The sequence below is a fragment of the Gouania willdenowi genome, chromosome 15 (genome assembly GCF_900634775.1).
Source record: "Gouania willdenowi chromosome 15, fGouWil2.1, whole genome shotgun sequence".
NCBI classification, from domain to species: Eukaryota; Metazoa; Chordata; class Actinopteri; order Blenniiformes; family Gobiesocidae; genus Gouania; species Gouania willdenowi.
In genome coordinates this window covers 21,055,739-21,075,767 of record NC_041058.1, presented here as the reverse complement: position 1 = coordinate 21,075,767, position 20,029 = coordinate 21,055,739, and the positions used below count along the sequence as shown (strand labels likewise).

Sequence of the window (20,029 nt, the reverse complement as noted above, 5' to 3'; positions counted from 1 at the left end):
GAGTAATTTGGTCATTTCAAAACCAATTTAAAACCAATTTGAAATGACCAATCCACACTGTGGTACTTCCGTTAAAATATTGTCGTAGAACACTGATGATGTCACCACCAGTGATGTCATCAGAGTTCCAATTACAATGTTTCAACTGATGATGTCATGATAAATGCCGGTTAATTCGGACAGGAAACATACATTACAGAAAAATACACCAAAAGAAAAATATATAAAAATGAGTAAAAAATAAAAACAAGCACATTTATCATGTGCATGTCCCATAGAATTAAACCAGGGAAATCACACACGCTATCTTACTTTGCACACGCAAATAAACCCCTTTATAACACTACATAGTACAAAGTATGTACACCTCTTTGTACATCTAACCTTCAAACACATACTTATTTGGCCATAATTGACAATTCTACTTAAGCCCCCACTATATGAATACATACTTCTGACGGGCACTGTACTAGTGTGATATAAACACAGGGAAAATGTGATAATATTGTTGAGTTTCAATTAATTTGTGTATAGTTTTGGAGATATCTGAATTAGTTCATAATTCTCAGACTTGTTTGCTTTCTGCTGCAGGCCAAATTTGATTCTCTATAGCACCGGATTTGGCCCCCGGACCTTGAGTTTGAGATAGATGGCACATAGAATAATATAGCAACAAGTCTGCATTCCACAAAATCCAAATTCACCATTTTATAATCTCCCCCACCCCCAAAAAATGAGATTTTAAAAAACAAAACAAAGTAAAGAATGATTTTACACTTGCTTCTTTGCAACAGGCTGGGATTTATTCCAAAATCTTTCTCTTTAATGTTAATGACACAAGCAGTTGTTGCACAAGTGGACTAGAAGGTTCTCATTCTTCAGTCCATAATGTTCCGTCTGATGGTGTTTGTTTTGGATCAAGTCTGCAGAGATGAAAGACTGCTGTTGGGTAATTAATAGAAAGAGGGCCAGGGCCAGAGTGCACAGTCCAAAGAGCTGAAGAGGGGCCAACCAGGCTTTGGGGGTTGTATTTATTACCACATGCCATCAAATCTCTGTGGAAACTTCTCAAAAATAGTGTTCAAAGCCACACGTGTGTCGATGTAGAAAAACAGGAGTATGCAATACATATTTAAAATTTTGGTTTGAATCCAAGTCCTGTAAATACATCAGTTTATTTAAAATTTACATGACAAAGTTAGGGAAAAATAGGACATATGACATGATCCACATTTTTGTAAACATTTTACTAGTGTGTTACTGTTAAAAGCTTGTAATGTGTGTCATGAAAAACAGCGGTAACACTCTGATTTTCCAAGGATTCAAAGTTTTCAAGGAAAAGTAAACAAATAGACCCTTCTGCAAAAAAAAAAAAACCTTTACAAAATGTAAAATGATTTTCGTCATGAGATGATAATCCGTGGTTGACACGACACATTCCCTGCACATGTGCAGGAAGAATTACCCCAGAGATGTTTTGTTTAATCATAAAGAGAGGAGAGAAATGTGTGAAGCATCATATTCCACAAGGTGAATCAGATTACAATATAAAACATTGATACAGAAAGTACATTAACTTTATGAGAATGCTTTGAAGTTCTGATCATTTATCTTCACTAAATGTATTCAACATGAGTTCAGTCAGCGTTCTTGGAAGGATTCCTGCTGTTTTGAGTGAGCAGAAACCAGGCACATTCCACTATGGACAGGCATGCTGATGAGGGTTTTGTTAAATAAAGAGAAATAAACACGGGGAGCAGTAGAAGCACTTTTTACTAAAGCTACAACCCACAAAAATCCTGCAGGAAAAGAAAACTCACAGCATAATGCTTTTATAATCCCGCCTCAAACCCGTTGTGAGATTGTAGACTAAACAATGTACCACTGAATAAGCCACAATCTACACATGAGAAGGTAACCTATGACATATAGTTCTCTAAGGCAAATTACAGATCGTGAATAAAACGAGTGCTGTAGACAGAAATATACAAACAACATAAGGAATATTTAGGTGAATAGTTTTACAGACATATGAGTTATAACTGGCACAAAGGTAATAGTCTTTGGAACATGAATGGTCTACACAGGAAGAGAGCAGATCATTCAAGGTTCATGTTTTCTTATGAAACCAATCAGACAGGAACACTTTAACTTTTTAAATTAGATTTATTTCTAATATGAAAACATTTTCAAAGGTTTGTCAACCTCTTAAAATGTAGTTCATAATCCATCCATCCATCCATCCATCCATCTATCCAACCAATCAACCAACCAACCAACCAACCAACCAACCAACCATCCATCCATCCATCCATCTATTCAACCATCCATTCATCCATCCATCCATCCATCCATCTATTCAACCATCCATCCATCCATCCATCCATCCATCCATCCATCCATCCATCCATCTATCCAACCAATCAACCAACCAACCAACCAACCAACCAACCAACCAACCAACCAACCAACCAACCAACCAACCAACCAACCGTCTATCCATCTATCATCCAACCAACCAACCAACCAACCAACCAACCAACCAACCAACCAACCAACCAACCAACCAACCAACCATCTATCCATCTATCATCCAACCAACCAACCATCCATCCATCCATCCATCCATCTATCCAACCAATCAACCAACCAACCAACCAACCAACCAACCAACCAACCAACCAACCGTCTATCCATCTATCATCCAACCAACCAACCAACCAACCAACCAACCAACCAACCAACCAACCAACCAACCAACCAACCAACCAACCATCTATCCATCTATCATCCAACCAACCAACCATCCATCCATCCATCCATCCATCCATCCATCCATCCATCCATCCATCCATCCATCCATCTATCCAACCAATCAACCAACCAACCAACCAACCAACCAACCAACCAACCAACCAACCAACCAACCAACCACAACCCACCCACCAACCAACCAACCAACCAACCAACCAACCAACCAACCGACCAATCATCAATCATCAATCATCAATCATCAATCATCAATCATCAATCATCAATCATCAATCATCCATCCATCCATCCATCCATCTATCCAACCATCCAACCATCCATTCAACCAACCAATCCACCATCCAACCAACCAACCAACCAACCATTGATCCATCCAACAATCCATCCAAAAACCATTAAAGGGCTCATGAATACTGACAGGAAAGATTATCAGCAACAATTGCATAAGTGTAATTGCTACAGCCTCTGAGCACACATTACATTATGAACTCCACAGACTTCACGTGGTTTTTGTCAAAAAGGATTTGAAAGACATATTTCAAGACAAAGTGGAGATTAGATGATGCTTGTTTTTTGATCGTGACTTTGTAAAGAGCCATGGGCATAATCTCCTTGTGCTGTAACCATAACAATATAAATAGCCTACACTTACTGACACAAATAGATCCTCCTCTGTTTGGAGCGCTCGTGAACCATCCAGGACCTGCAGGCCAAGTTTAGCTGCTTATCGCAATACTGCAACAGTGCACTACACTCAAGCAACTTTGACTAAACCACAATGAGTACAGACAAATAATAGGATAAAATTATTGTGTGCAGGTAAAGATTCTGTGAACAAATTTAGTTTTTTGTTCTTTTCCACGCTTGTTTTTCACAATAGTAAAGGTATTTAAATATACTATTGGTTAAGTAGGATAATTGTCTAAACAGGATCTGTTAAACAAAGCTTAAAAAAAGCTATTAAATGATTTTGTGAACAGTAAAAACTACTTTACACAACAATACTAAAAGGAAAGGATGACTAAATGAGGCAGCAAATAGGAATATATCTGTGTGGGAGGTGTTTAGATATGCAGATGCTTTTAGCTTGTACATTCTATTTTAGATGTTTGTGTGGAGGGAGAACAACAATGTTAAATAGTCATTGCAAACAGATGCTTTGAGTTTGAACTTTGGCAAATCTTCATATTCCAAATGGATATTTATGATCCTGTACTGAAAGCTCTGTTTAACTGTGTGGAGAACTAAGGTATGCATTTAGCATTTGGAACAACAAGAGAGATGAACATTAGTAAAAAAAAAAAAAGTCATCTGGATCTAAGTTCTCAGAGGCCCTTGTGTCAAATCAAGGGTTCTTCTTTTTGGGTAACAATGCGATATTGACATCTACTGGTGAAATGGAATTCTGCACTTTAACCATATTTAATCAAATCTAAATTTACTATAAATGCCCTACACACACTTCAGCATGCAATTTCTCTATAGCCTAGGTTCTCAAAGTGGGGTACGGGTAACCCCAGGGGTACTCAAATTGTCATAGAAGACACATGAATGATAATTTAAAAAAAAACGGTTGCAGATTTATTTATTTTTTTAATTATTATTATAATATATTGTTCCTCAGCAGGAGAGACCAAATTCATAGCCACCTTTTACTGTAGGGCTACATTGTATGTGACGTTACATCAGGGGTTCCCAACTTTTTTGGGTCGTAACCCCATTTTAATATCACAAATTTTTGGCGTCTCTGGACTTTTTTTCTTTCTAGAATTAGCTTTTGATGTTTGTTGTCGCCAGGATTAGTGCACAAAGCAACAAGACGTGTCAGCTCAGATATTTTTATACTGCATTTTATACAAACTGGATTTATATTTGAGAAAGTGAAAGTATAGAAATACAATTGTGTAAGACTGTTTTGTGTGTGGTTTTTTAATTTGAAAAAGAATGACAATTAAAACATTCAAAAAGTACATTTTTAATTTTTTTTTTTTTTTTTTTTTTTAATATTTTTAAATGACCTCACATAGGGTCACGACCCCAAGGTTGAAAAACACTTGCGATATTATGTTTTTTTTAAGTGTGCAGCGGTAGGGGGTACATGGCTTCAGGTTAAATGTCTAAAGGGGTACGGGACAGTGAAAAGTTTGAGAACCACTGCTTTATAGCATTAAAAACATGACAGACATGTATTTAAATGAAAAATAATTTGGAAAATCCATGTTTAATAAAAAGACAAAAAAAATTCAAATTAAAAAAACTACATATCTAAGGCTGGTGTCCAGGCTGATCTTTTCAGAAATGCAATAGTACACTTAATGTCCTGTCTGCATAGTTAGAAAATAGACTATTATTTATTTTTAGTTTCAAATGTACCAGTAGTCAAACTGGTATACATGCATGTGTATACCAGTATATGTGGAGTAAATTAACTCCTGGTCATTTATCAGTGTTCTGATGAAATACTGGGTGTGTTTGCGTGACTATAATTTGTATATAGTCTCTATAGTCTCAGGAGCAGATGGGTGTGGACCAGAGCAGAGCTGATACAACAGATGACAGACGGTGGTCTCTAGAACCTGCTTCTCACACATGACTGCCTGATTTACAATCTGATCTGGTCTAACCTCTGACTAATAGTGTCCTCTACTGCATGCAGCTATATTTTCTATTTTATTTTATTTATTTATCTATTTATTTTCTACAAAAAAAACAACAACTTTTTTGGATGACAATTCTCAAGTGGTGGTGTTTATTTAAGTTGCTTGTTTTATTTGCTATATTTAGTTTAATTTTTTGCACAAATACCGGAGTAGCAGGTGCAAATTCCTGCTATTATGTTGCTGCTGTAAAGCAGTGTACGCCCCTAGAATAAAATCCAGTCCATCGCTCCAGAGCTAGATGAACACACAGGCAATCTGCTGATTAAAAGATTCATTTAAGACATGTTAGAGGAAATCAGAGTGTAAATAGTTGAAAGCTGCTGTTTGTAAAAAAAATACTATTGATGAATTATTTATAAAATCAAGATATTTTCCATCTCTAAGATTTTTCCAAGACTTCTACTTTTTCCAAGACGTCCCCACTAGTCTGATTTAATTTGAATTGTTTTCTATTTTATTATTTTATTATTATTTTTTTTTTTTGAGGAACAAAGAATTTTTAAGGTGATACTGATGTGATGTGATGAAATTTAAGGTGTTAATACACATATATTTGTGGGATTATCATTACTACCCAGGCCACAAACTGTTGTGTGTTTAAAAATTATAATCAACTTTGTTGGATTTAGATCTCCAAATACAAACAATTTATTAATATAGCATCTATAGGTCAGAAAAAAAGTTTTAGATGCATAGCATATATAGGCCTCTTTAGGGACAATCGTTTTAAATGCAAAAATAAAAAAGAGCATAACATATTCTTTATTTTCTTTGATTATTTTAGAAATCTTCGAGATAATTCATGTGTTTAGTTTGGTGTTGTTGGATGAGATCAAATAATAATAATTCATAATTTAGTGCTTGGATGCAAAAATCTCGCTTTGAATTACATTTTAAGTCAAATGAATATATTATTTTGAAACTATAAAGTTTTTTGTTCCGTTCCCCCATATTTTCCTCACTGCCTTAATTACTTATCGTCTTTGAAGCGTTTCAAACCTGCACACTTGCCCGGGAATCCGCCCAATTTGGCAACACCAACCTTTGCAGACAACCTACCCTGCCTCCACACCATGCGAATCCGAATGTGATGGACTCAAAAATCTGACCAATCGCACACCCACTTTCTCTTTTCTCTCACCCAATCAGCTCACCGGGATCCGTACACATAAAATACGGTGCAATCATTGTAGGTTGAGGCGGCGTAGCTCCACAGACATTTGACAGCTTTACAGGTGAGACAATCGTGCTGAGACTCTTTCAATCATCTTTAGTTCTTTCGTTCCTTCCGGGACTCGATTCACTGTGAGCCTGGGGTTGCCACAGTCAAAAAACAGCCACTCGAAGTCTAATCATTCCGGCAGCATGAGCAAAAAGAAAAAGGACTGGAAGACTGAGAAAGGTAAGGCTTGTGTTTCTTCTTCTTTTTTTTTTGTGAGAAGGGAATGAGGCTATCATCCTCTGCAAGCCAGACACTAGACAGCAGACAACACACCGAGTCTCTAACCTGGTTCCTAAACTGCACGGTTAGCCCTGGTGCTGTCTGTACGAAATACATGTTGTAACAGTGACTGCAGCCATGGTGTGTGTTTAATATTTGGCACACTTTGTTTCCCACCTGTCTATTAGCTTACACCTGAGGTATCTGCGGGTATCTCTATCATCCTCACTGACCTTGTCCTCCACCTGTAAACAGGACAACTACAGCTCTGCAGTCCCACTTTAATAAAGAAACAATACATTTGAATAAAACACTATTCATCCTGAATTTTATTCATGAAATAAACCATCTTGTTGGTATGGAAATCAATTCAGCGTTACTTTACTTTCACTTTTGCAACTGTGCTTAAAAAAATCTGTATTTTAATTGGAGCCCAACCACACACACAAAAAAAAACAACTAGAATCATATAATAACTATTTATTTTCTTAAATGATATGATTTTATAGTGGCATGAGCAGCCCTGTAACTGACTGGTAATGCCCTGTCCAAAGTGTTTGGGGAAAGCAGACCCCTGCGAGCCTGTATAGCAGGGGTGTCAAACTTATTTTTAGGTCAGGGGGGGCCACATAAAGCCCAGTAAGTGGGTCAGATCACAAAACCTGACAATGTTTTCAGAATTAAAGTTCAACTTCTATGAAAATGACACCACATTAATTCAGATGTATATGATTTTAGGCCGTGGCTAATGTATCCGTAGACTGCCACTCTATGGAAATTCAGCGCCCCTCATTGGCCAGTTTAGGTCACGTGATAGGTGCACCACGTGACTTAAAGTTCCGTCATTTGTATTTTAGCTCATATTTATTTTTAGCTACCCCACTAACCCTTTTATTTTAACCCTAACCCTAAAATGTTTATTTTTGTCAGAAATGTAATTTTAAAGGTGGAATTTGCCGTGTTAAATATGTTAAAATGAATAAAAAAAATTGTCAAATGTGGGATTTGAACCCACGTTAGCGAAACTCAGGTTCGTGTTGAGTGCGGCGCCTTTAATGTACCTCCAGACACTTTTGTGATTTTATCATTTGTTTTTAGGGTGTAAAGGTAGGGGTGTCAAACTCATTTTTGTTCAGGAGTAATTTTAACATTATTGTGGCCTAGTTTGCATTTCCACAAATGCAGTACTGTACATCCAGAAAGTATTCACAGCGCTTCACTTTTTTCACATTCTTTTATGTTACAACTAGGGCGGAACGATTATGGAAAATAATCCAATTGCGTTTTTTTTTTTCTTTTTTCCCCCTCAATATTGAAATTTAATATGCGATTATTCTTTCAATTGTCTCTTATCATGTATTTTTCAATAAACACAAGCAATAAATCAATTTGTTAATCACTGAACTTAACAGGACAGTACAAGAAAAAAAAAATAATAATTACAGGATTAGGAAATCGCAAAGGCTGCATTCAATACTTTGTAATGTACCCTTTGTTTGCAATGACAGAGGTCAAACGTTTTCTGTAAGTCTTCACAAGTTTTTCACACACTGTTACTGGTATTTTGGCCCTTTCATTCATGCAGATCTCCTCTAGAGTAGTGATGTTTTGGGGCTGTCGCTGGGGTGATATCTGAAGACTAGCTAGGCCACTTCAGGATCTTGAAATTCTTCTTACAAAGCCACTCCTTCGTTGCCCGGGCGGTGTGTTTGGGATCATCGTCATGCTGAAAGACCCAGTTATGTTTAATCTTCAATGCCATTGCTGATGGAAGGAGGTTTTCACTCAAAATCTCACAATACATGGCCCCATTCATTCTTTCCTTTACATGGATCAGTCGACCTGGTCCCTTTGCAGAGAAACAGCCCAAAAGCATGATGTTACCACCCCCATGCTTTACAGTAGATATGGTGTTCTTTCTCCTCCAAACACAACAAGTTGAGTTTTTACCAAAAAGTTCTATTTTGGTTTCATCTGACCATATGACATTTGCCCCAATCCTCTTCTGGATCATCCAAATGCTCTCTAGCAAACTTGAGACGATCCCGAACATGTACTGGCTTAAGCCGGGGGACACATCTGGCACTGCAGGATTTGAGTCCGCGTAGTGTGTTACTGAAGATAGCCTTTGTTACTTTGGTCCCAGCTCTCTGCAGGTTATTCACTAGGTCCCCCCATGTGGTTCTGGGATTTTTGCTCACCGCTCTCGTGATCATTTTGACCCCACGGGGTGAGATCTTGCGTGGAGCCCCAGATCGAGGGAGATTATCAGTGGTCTTGTATGTCTTCCATTTTCTAATAATTGCTCCCACAGTTGATTTCTTCACACCAAGCTGCTTACCTATTGCAGATTCAGTCTTCCCAGCCTGGTGCAGGTCTACAATTTTGTTTCTGGTGTCCTTTGACAGCTCTTTGGTCTTGGTCATAGTGGAGTTTGGCGTTTGACTGTTTGAGGTTGTGGACAGGTGTCTTTTATACTGATAACGAGTTCAAACAGGTACATCTAAAACAGATAATGAGTGGAGGACAGAGGAGCCTCTTAAAGAAGAAGTTACAGGTCTGTGAGAGCCAGAAATCTTGCTTGTTTGTAGGTGACCAAATACTTATTTTACTGAGGGATTTACCAATTAATTCATTAAAAATCCTACAATGTCATTTTCTGGAATTCTTTTTCCTATTTTGTCTCTCATAGTTGAGGTATGCCTATGATGAAAATTACAGGCCTCTCATCTTTTTAAGTGTGAGTACTTGCACAATTGGTGGCTGACTAAATACTTTTTTACCCCACTTTATGCTCTTTTCCCCTGTAACTTCATTTTGAGCCTGAATTTGCGGCTCTGACGAAGCCAGGTTTGGCCTGACGTCTTTGAGTTGTACTCGATAATGTGGATCCAATTAATGAATAGGTGCCTTGTATTATATTATGTTTTTGTTTACAAATCAGTTTTGGGAGAAATAAATGAGGTTTCATCAACATCATTCCACAAATCACATATAACCAATCAGGTAAAGTATTGAGTCAGATATTGTTACTCTGAAATATGGTGTTTTAATAACAAATGCGCTCATTGGAGTTTGCGCTAATCTAAATATTTAGTGAAAATGTTATTTCAATCCACAGCAGGTGTCATGCGTACATAATAAACAGTATTATATTACATTAAAGTTAACCAATTGTTAGGAACATTATCTCCAGCTGTTGAAATCCTGATTTCCCTTTGAAGCCATCATATTGGTTTGCTGAATTTATTATACTGTCAAGATGGCAAAACTTATTTAGGTGCGGAGGTCGCATAATGTTTATTGTTATGCTCAAAGTAACTAAAAAATATATGCATAAACAAAAATGTAACTATAGCCTGTGCGTTATTACTCATCAATCGATCTTCAGTTCTGCTTTTCTTTATCCAATATGTGGGACACTGAAGAAGTGTGCAAACAAAGGTCACAAGTGTGTTGCAGGGTTAACACACAGACTACACATTCATTGTCAATATAGAGCAGAGGTGTCAACCCCATTTTAGTTCAGGAGACACGTACACCTCGATTTGACCTCAAGTGGCCTGGACCAGTAAATGAACAATCTGGAAATCACTTGGTGCACGTTTGTACAATACAACGTCAAGATCACTACTGATCTACAAGGCCACAAGTGAAGATCTAAAAAATTTTTTTTACAATAACTAGCATCTCTACATCTTTACTGATACCCAGATCATATACAGTAAACTTATTTACTCCATGAAAACCAAAGTGGGAGCTCTATCCATCTGCCCTACCAGTACCTAACATGTATGAACAAAAAGATACAACACTTTAAAGTTTAGGATGTATTTGATGGCTTTTTGCGATATGATCTGTTTCACTTTGGGCTTTGTGTTTGTCTGTGACTCTTTCTAAAACAGTGCGTCTCCAAGTGGATAATTAAGAAATGGCAGTTATTTAATTTAATACATTCAGGATTCAGGGGGAATACAAAATACAGTAAGCAAAGCGTTCAACAGCAGCGCACCTTTGGATGAGATATCACCCGTGATGGGCAGTGCTCAGAGGGAGAGGAAAAGAGTTTACGAGACAGAAAATGGTGCTACGTGAGTTGATGCTGAAGTTCCCAGCAGCGCACACTCGACCAGAGCTAACTAAGTGGACTATTGAGAGTGTGGCGATGGTGAGAGAAAACGGGGCAAGCGGTGACACTCGGCATGTCCGGGATGAGGAGTAAGTTACATGTGTGCAGAAGGATGGGGGAGAGAGTTGGAGGAAGGCCAAAATACAGTAAGAAATCCATTCAACTCTGACCTAGCTAGCAAAATAATAATAATGTTGCCATCAAAAGCCCGGTCTCAGTGTTGTTTTTGTAGTTTTATAGAAGGAAACCGATGTTGAGGTGTCACTAAAGTTTAAAAAAAATAGCTTCAAAGTCACTAATAGGTTTTTTCAGAAAAAGCCGTTTTTCTCAGATTTTTGTCACAAACTAGTGATTTGGGTGAAACTTGCCTCTATTCAACTGCGGATTACAGAATAACGAAACAAGCTAAAAACAAAATGATTTTTTCTGATGAAATTAGAGACTTTAATCTTTCAGAATCTGGTATCAGAATTCAGATTGTCACAGTACAAAATATTCTGTGCGTCAAAAACGGCTGGCACAGAATGATTTAATGAAATGATCTTAGTTATTAGCAGTAATCTATTTTTTCTGTGGGAATTTAGACTTGGTGACTTGCTCCTGATGATAGGAGTATATTAAAGGTTCATGATGTTACTCCCAAACTATTGTGATTCAGTTGACTAAAGGCTAGGCACATGCAAATGGGAGGTGAGCTGCCCTGCCCCACCCCACCCCTCATTGTTCTCACATGTCTTTAGCTGCACTGCTCCACTGCTAGAGATGGTTACTGACCTGTTAGACTAGAAACCAGAGACCTGAGGGAGTCATTAAACACTGAACTGATTGTCCAATGTAGTGATGCTTTAGAAAGATGTTTCAGTGTTTTTCATGTTTCTAGAGGCTAGATGGTAATTTCTATATCATTTGATTTTTTTTTTTTTAACTTAATGATTAGCACTACGAGTAATAAATGGAAATTATGGTTTTGAAAAGGTTTGAAATGTTGCTGTGTTATGTACATCATAGTGTAGTTTATCATATTTCATTGTCCAGAGACGCCTTGTGAGGAGAGGAAGTTGAAACTTTGAGCCCCTGTAATTTCAAAGGTCTCTGCACGACCCTGATTTGGTTAAAATTTGAAAAAAAATTGTATTCTAAAGTTTTAAAGTTCCATCCATCCATTTTCTAATCTGCTTGCTCCTTTGTTTTAAAGTTATAAAGTTACAATTCTGAAGTCCAAATTCTAAACTTCAAGTTCTAAGACTAAAGAATTCAGATTTTCTTTTTAAACTATTTAGAATTTGCAGTTAGAAATAACACTGCTTACTTTTGCTGCCGATGATAATTCGATAATGGAGTTTTTAAAAATGCCAATATCCCATGTATCTGCTGATATTCGATATATCGGTTGATAGTTGACATATCAGCCGATATATAAAATAATAACATTGATAAACACAGGATACTGTACATGAACACAAATTCTTAAAATAAGGAACTTTCATTAGCAATACAGTCAACACAAGGACTGTATAGCCTCTAATAAATAAGAAAAGGCAAACTTGTGCAAAGTGTATTTCCGGAATACAATGTGTCAGGTTTTTCTCTCTCTACCTTCTTCCCAGATCTTTAAAATGAACAGCTTTGAGTACAGATGACTAGAGTACGACTGTCAGTGTAATTCGTTCTAAGTTATAGTCACAAGTAAAGTTGTCAAGGCTTTGACTTCTAAACATCCTAGTTCAAACACAATTGATTATAAGACATACATTTCAAATGTTGGAGAAAAAAAGAAGTTGCTTAAATCTCAAACAGTAAACCTGGGTAAATCAAAATGTAACTATAAACAATGAACTATTGCACTTCTCCTTGTGCTGTAGTTCTGTAATCATTACTACCAATTCAGAAATGGCAGCTCATAATGCAGAAAGCAGAGAGCCACAGAATATCCATGTAGCAAAATGAGTTAATTCATCAGTTACATATCGTGGCCTCAAAGATGAATCATTTAAGCTATTGACCAATGTCGATTAATCAGTGTAAACTAAAATCAGCCTGATTAATCGGCCACACTGATTAATCACTCGGGCTCTAGCTTCCATTATGCTTTGTTTAATGTTGAAGAGTTCATACTCACTGGGAATTTGACACAGAGCTTCCTTTGAGGCCTGATGACAGCAAACTGGTAAGATTTGGCTTGCTGACAATTTGTATGACTTTCCTAGTTTGGATGTAACCTCTCAAACAACCATCATTTACATATTGGCATTTGGTTAGGGTGTGTTTAAACAACAGATTTGTTGAATGAGGCCTTTCTTGAATTTTTTTTTTTTTGTGTGGTGTTTGCGTGTTCTCAGATGTTTTATTAATTGGAGTTTCTAAATTAGGTGTGTGTGTGTCTGTGTGTGTGTGTCTGTATGTGTGTCTGTGTGTGTGTGTCCATATTTGTGAATTTCTTTCTGTGTTAGCATTGCAATGGGATTGCAGTGAGTAAAAGCGTAATTTTTTTGGTTTTTTAGTAGTTCAACTTTTGTCTTCTCACAAATGGCATAACATCAGCTATTCCTATTATATTTTTGGCAGTATTTGTTTAATTGCTTTAAACCAACAAGTCATTAGCTCCATTTTTCTCCACTTATGCCTATATATAGAACAGAGTTGACATCCAAGTAAATGGTGGTAAACATTCTGAACCTCAACACTATAGGTCATAAAGTCTCAAAAAAAGATCATTATAATGATCAGCTGGAATTAAAATTAATATTTTAAAGTTCAGTAATTCATTTATTTAGCTTTAAAGTAATCTTTCCATTGGCTTTTCTGTAGGCTAGGAGAAATTAATGATGCTTACATTCCTGAATTCTGGTAGATTTTTAAAATCTTAAAGAAAGCAAGAATTGATAAATCCAGTACTTGAAAGTAAAAGTTTTATTTTTCATTTTTAGTAGGATCACCAAAGTTTTTCTGTATGTTAAATTGTTGCGTGGCAAGACTCTCCATCTAGTTTTCAGCACTTTAGAAAAAAAAGGCTTTGCAATAGTGAAACAATGACAACATGAAAGCTTCACATCACAGCTTTGTATCTCAGCATTACTAAGCTAACATTGGTATTCTTCCCTGTTAACAAAAATCTGTGTGTGCCTGTTAAAGAAAGTGTTTTAGCATGTCAATGTTCTGGTGTCTTGTTCTGTCTCACACTGCACTCTGCTTTAAAGGTTCCATATCATGCTTTTGGGTGACTGTGGCTCAGGTGGTTGAGGGTCGTCTTCTGATCGAAAGGTTGGGGGTCGATCCCAGTACCTGACTATGTGTCGAAGTGTCCTTGGGCAAGACACTGAACCCTAAGTTGCTCCCAGTGGTCGACTAGCGCCTTGCATGGCAGTCCTGTCCCATTGGTGTGTGAATGTGAGAGTGATTGGGTGAATGAGCTGATATGTAAAGCGCTTTGGGACTGCTTCAGTGTGGGGATAAAGCGCTATATAAATCAAGTCCATGTACCATTTATGCTTTTTTCACCCATCTCCATTTGTTCTAAGAACCCCAAAAACATAGTATTTGAGGTTTATTTTCCCAAACTCGCCTTTTTCCAGAGTTTTAACCTCTGAAAAGTCACTTTCTGAGCAACTCTACACGAACAGGCTGATTTGCAGTTTACTTATGCATATTCATCAGTGGGCGTGTCTATTGACGGGACACTGACTTCCTCCGCCCCAGAAGAAGAAAGGAGCAAATCACCCTCTAACTAGTGATTGAGGGAATCAATGAAAAAAACACTTTGGACATGTGTATGAAACCCAAATAGCACTTTTATGATGTTTAAAGCACAGAAAAGTCGATTGAGCTTAACATGGGCCCTTTAAGGCGAGACATCCAGACATAAATGATGTCTGACTAAATTTTAGTTTAGGATCAAAATAAAGAGATGGGCTTCTATATGTGGAGTTGTCCATTTGTCCCAGTCTTCCTACTTGTAAAACCATTTTCCCCTCAATTCCATACTATTGGAAAAAAAACCTTTAAGTGGATGACTGTAATTTCTGGCATTTTCATCTGTGGACAGTTCAGCTGTCTTAGTAAAATGGTACATTTAATCAACTATGTAGAAAAATGACTTTGAAAACAACAGAAGTGGCTTAGCTGGAGAGAAAATGTCTCTGATCCACTATGCGATACAAAATGTCTTGTAGACTTTAGTAATAAGGAGTCAGCTCTTACTGCCTTTTTGAAAATTAAGGTTTTAAGTAAATTCAAAGAGAAAAGTCTCTTAACTTTTTGCCTCTTTAAAGACAATTGAGTTTTCATTCAGTATTGCAGCACCTTATCCCATCCACTTGATTGGAACTGCTCTATTGAAGGTAAATTAATTAAACACTGCATTTCATTTGGGGTTGAATTCACAGTGAAGCCCATTTATAGGACAAAGTTCCCAGAACAGCTTAGTATTTGACAAAACAAAAGCTAGTCAAAGCAGCTGGCAGAGAAATGCTGCCGCAAGTTGTGACGAGAAGAATACAGCTGCACAAGGTCAGTTTATCAACTGTGTGACGACAGCTCATTAGGTAGGAGTTTGTCTTAAAAGATATTGAATGAAACTTTAAACTTTATACTGTAGCTAGTGAGACTGGAGCTGTTGCAACACGGTGAGTTCTACGTGCAGAAAGTTGAACTGTAGCTCAGTGATGAATATGAAATGAGTTGTTATAGAAACAGGGCAGCTTAGCACTTTAGAGGAGTACAAAAAGTTCAAACTGACTGCCATGATTATCTGTTTCACAGAGCCATTGAGCTAACTTATTTTTTCATATCAAATGGACAATACAGTACAAACATAAATGTACCCAGTGGCCACACTGCACCAGATTGGATCTTGAAGCTACTTTGCATATGTAGTGCAGTCGCAGGCCACATTAAGAACTACAAAGGCTTCACAACAGCAACAATGAGATTAAAAGAGAATAACTGAAAGATGCATTAGCCCAGGCTTTATTTATTTATTTATTTATTTTACCAATATGGAGTTTTTGCCATAGCAATAGATTGACAGTGGACAGAAGCTTCTAAATTAACCAAAGAGGAAGAATGCTGCACATTGAGAGTGCTTTGCTGCAAATTTGCCAAACGTCATCTGTATGCAGGATGTATTTTGTCTGACAGACCCAGAATGATGATAGTGTAAAACTTTCCCAAACATGAGTTGGTGTACTGCAATTGGTTGGCATTGTTAAGCTTTAGTGCCTTTTTGTGCAGAAATGGACTGGAAGAGTGATTGAAAAAGCCTCAGTGTGTGTAGGTGGTAGAACTTCTCTGTATTTTAATTGTGAACTATTTGTGGTTCGCTACAGAACTTTTGTAAATGCACATGTTGTGCTGTGACTCAAACAGTAGAAAATATTCCATGTATTTTCTAAAGAACTTCAAAATTAACCCATTTTGATTAGTTTAATTAATATTGTCGTGTCCTTATATGTTCTCCCTTTACTTTTGTCCACAGAAAGACTGCTCAGTCTGGGTCGAGATGAGAGACGGAAAGAGTATCGTCGTCAAGATTTTATATCCTTGGACAAGATTCCTACCTGGAGAGAGGAAAATGAAGGTATATACTTTTTTGAGTAACGGGTTTTAGCTTTTCCACCTTATCTCGCAAACGAGATCTCGAGAGTCTTGAACTTCTCCACTTGGTGCAAGATCTTTCCATTGAACTGGAGTTGGCTGTCGTACTGTCACATACTTTTTTTTCATGATTTATGTCTATATAACCTGGGCGAGTTTGTGTTTGGGGAGCATGATGCCATGTGCAATTTACAACGCCCCACTTCGTGGGGGCGTGCGCATGTGTTTATTCTCCACAGGGCAGCTTTTCGGGATGCGACCCACGTGCAATAAGCCCGTTAAAGCGTGTCAACACATCGGTACACTGCACCGTATTTAATGACAGAATGAGTCACAAAAATGCAACGTGGGTTGGTCTCCTGGGTGTGGTAATGTGCATTGTTGATGATCGTTGATAAAATTAGATCCCTAAAATGCAACCACTATAACATCCTTCAGTAAATACATGGAGTTATTCTTATGTACTAAGTGTATCAGGAAATTATTATTGTTTAACAGCAGCATATGATTGTTTCTTGCTCAGGATAATTTTTCTCCTGTTCAAAGCTCAGGATTAGGAGGACATCATATTCATAATAATTACTCTTTATTATAAAAAGAGGAGAGTCGATAAGTGAAGTTTCACTTAAAGCTGCAGTTTGTCACTTTTTTTTGGCATCATTTGGTCAAAAATCCATAATCATCTTTGAGCATATTAAAATCCAAAGTGTTCTGAGTGGACAGTGAATCTCATTTCCTTCTCCTGGCCCTGTAAATGAAGTTTATAAATCCAGGAGCGTGACGCTAACCAGCCAATCAGAGATCTTTCTACAAACACGTGAGCTCCATGAGCTGTTTTTGGTGTTACTATTGGCTGCTCGACTGAAGTCAGGCACGTTCAGGTACCATCAGTAGTAAAAGTGTAATAATGGACAGTTACACTGCAAATCAAGGCGAAAAAAAGCAGGCTGAGGTGGAGAAGAAACTGGAACGGATCGCTTTGTGTCCTCATGGATCGTTGTGAATGTGCAGGGTCCGACACACACACACACACACACACACACACACACACACACACACACACACACACACACACACACACACACACACACACACACACACGTGTGTCGGAGAGAGAGTGATAACAGACGGGATAAATCGTGTGTAAACCCTAAGGGAATCTTATTCCATGTGAATTAATTTTGCAGTCTGAATGCGGAGTCATGGTTGTCGGTCTGCACTGAGCGACAGCGACAGGCATCTGGAATCAGTGCAGCCACCTCTGTGAGCTCTCTGGCGAGGCGGAGCTGACAGCAGTAGTCACTGCTCAGGGCAGTAACTACAGTGATACGTACCTTCATGTCTCAAAACCACCAGAAAAATCTCTAATAACACATAATAAAGTCCCTACATTTGTCACTAGTGTCTGTTGAGAAAGGTCACTAAGAGAGTTCACAAAAATACCGGTAAGGACGTTTGAGTTTTGGTTTCTGCAGCTTTAAGTAAATACATTATAAGACGGGAATCTGAGGCTTGTCATGAAGGTACACAAATCCATCAGGTTTTAGATGTCTTGCTGCTCCTGAGTGTGAAGTGTCATCAAGTCAGTTTACAGATGAAGAGCCTCTGAGCTGTGTTGGAGCAGGACGACAAATAAAACCTGCTGGATATGTGACCCTCTAGAAAATGATCGAGAGCCTTCGTTTATGGAGCCTGGTACAGTTTGAATGTTTCTTACGTACAACCTGCCTAACACAGTGTAGACGCACCCAGAGTTATGCTGCAGGAATGTCCTTAATGACAAGAATGCTGATGTGAATTAAACTAAGTTATTTTCATTGTTTGCTTTCTTCAATTGGCTGTGTCTAAGGAGATGATTAATCTATATATAGCTTTTGTGCTTTTTAATAATGCAAATGGCTTTCGTCATTGCTTAGAATTTAAATGTATATATATATTTAGGGATTTATAAATAGTTTCAATGTATTTTCATAAGATTTGTCACTAATGGCAAGCAATGAGGCAACCGTAACTTCATTATACCAACCGCATTGTTTACAATAATTGAGTGTATTTAATCCTGAAGGTCATTAGTACCGAGCACCTCATTATTACAGGATTCATGTGCATTTTATCAGATGTGGTGTCGTTTTTAAGTTTTTCTTGAATTTAAGTGAGCTGTCTTTTACTTCAGCTGTCGACAAAGAGGAGGGGATGGAGCAGACGGGTCGAGGTGGGCTGAGTGACAAAATCTCTCTCTACAAAGGAGACATCACTGTCTTGGAAGTGGATGCAATCGTCAATGCTGGTAAGCACAGTGTTCTTTGTGTTCACGCCAAAAAGATGGCTAATAAGCTGTGCTTGGCTGCCCTCTACTGGTAGAATATTGAAAATGTTGGTTCTTTTCTAGGAGCGAGTGGTTTAACTGGCATCTGCGCTCAGACTTGTAAAAGGAAAGAATAGAAGATGATTTTTGCTATGTTGCCTACTAGTAAAACATTTTATTTGTCATATTTAATATAAGGTTTTTAATTGGGCATGCTTGGCTATTTGGCTGGCATGCTTAGAGTAAACAACTAGACTTGCATGCTGAAGGAGGGTGAAACTGAACGAGCAGAAGGATTTGCCAGGAATATTTTTTTATGAATGCTGCACCACTGTTATGCAATCTTCTGCAGTTTTCTGCTCATCTCCTCCACACTCACTTCCAGTTGTTTGCTGCACCTGTTACTTTCACAGCTAATTTAAGGAGCATTTTTTTTTTTACCTTCAAACAGGAAGAGCACCATATTCAAGCTAATTAATCATTGTTAAATTTAGGATTGGTTCATGGCATAGGGAGGTGCAAAACTTGTGTTTTATATTTTGACATTTTGCTCCCCTTATCACATCTGTGTAGTCGAGGTTAAAGTATTGATTAAAGATACAGGTCCAGTGTCTGGGATCTGATTAGGCTACATGCCGATCAGGAGGCAAACCTTCTTGTTAAGAAGACTTTTTCGAGGTTCTGTAAGGTTAAAGCAACTTTTTGAACCTTATGAGTTATTTTTGAAGTTCTCAGCCTTTGGCTTTCTCCTCCTCTATTCACACTGCCAGAGCACTTATCTTGGTACAGGTGGTTGAACCGATAAGAGCACATAGGTTTCCTTTTTTTTTTTTTCTCTCTTCACATTTGTTTACTGGCTACCAGCACAGCAACGTGCTGTGAATAGAAATTTGAATATGAATTCAGTGTTGTAGAGCTTCCTTTTTGTCACTGTTAACAAAAGACTGCATAGTATGACACTGCGTTGCATAAATGGTGCTCTTAAAACATGTGTTAGTTGAATAATTGTGGCTTATATTGGCATGCGTTAAAATTTGTATAACACAGCTGTGAACAAACACTGGATTGATAGGATCTCTGGATGGCTTGTTGAACTTCTTGCCTTTTATGTATTCATTGTTTCCAGTCAC

The 20,029-nt window shown here is 37.7% G+C and overlaps 1 protein-coding gene across 1 annotated transcript in view; it reads left to right on the top strand.

Annotated features, from left to right (window-relative positions):
- The first annotated feature begins 6,609 nt into the window (after positions 1-6,609).
- The window catches only part of macrod2 (mono-ADP ribosylhydrolase 2), a 491,286-nt gene continuing 477,866 nt past the window's right edge, over positions 6,610-20,029 (top strand). Inside the window, exons 1-3 of the mRNA XM_028467998.1 lie at positions 6,610-6,834; positions 16,476-16,577; positions 18,768-18,881. Coding sequence (XP_028323799.1) covers positions 6,798-6,834; positions 16,476-16,577; positions 18,768-18,881 — 253 coding nt within the window. The 5' untranslated portion in view covers positions 6,610-6,797. The remainder of the gene's footprint in view (positions 6,835-16,475; positions 16,578-18,767; positions 18,882-20,029) is intronic.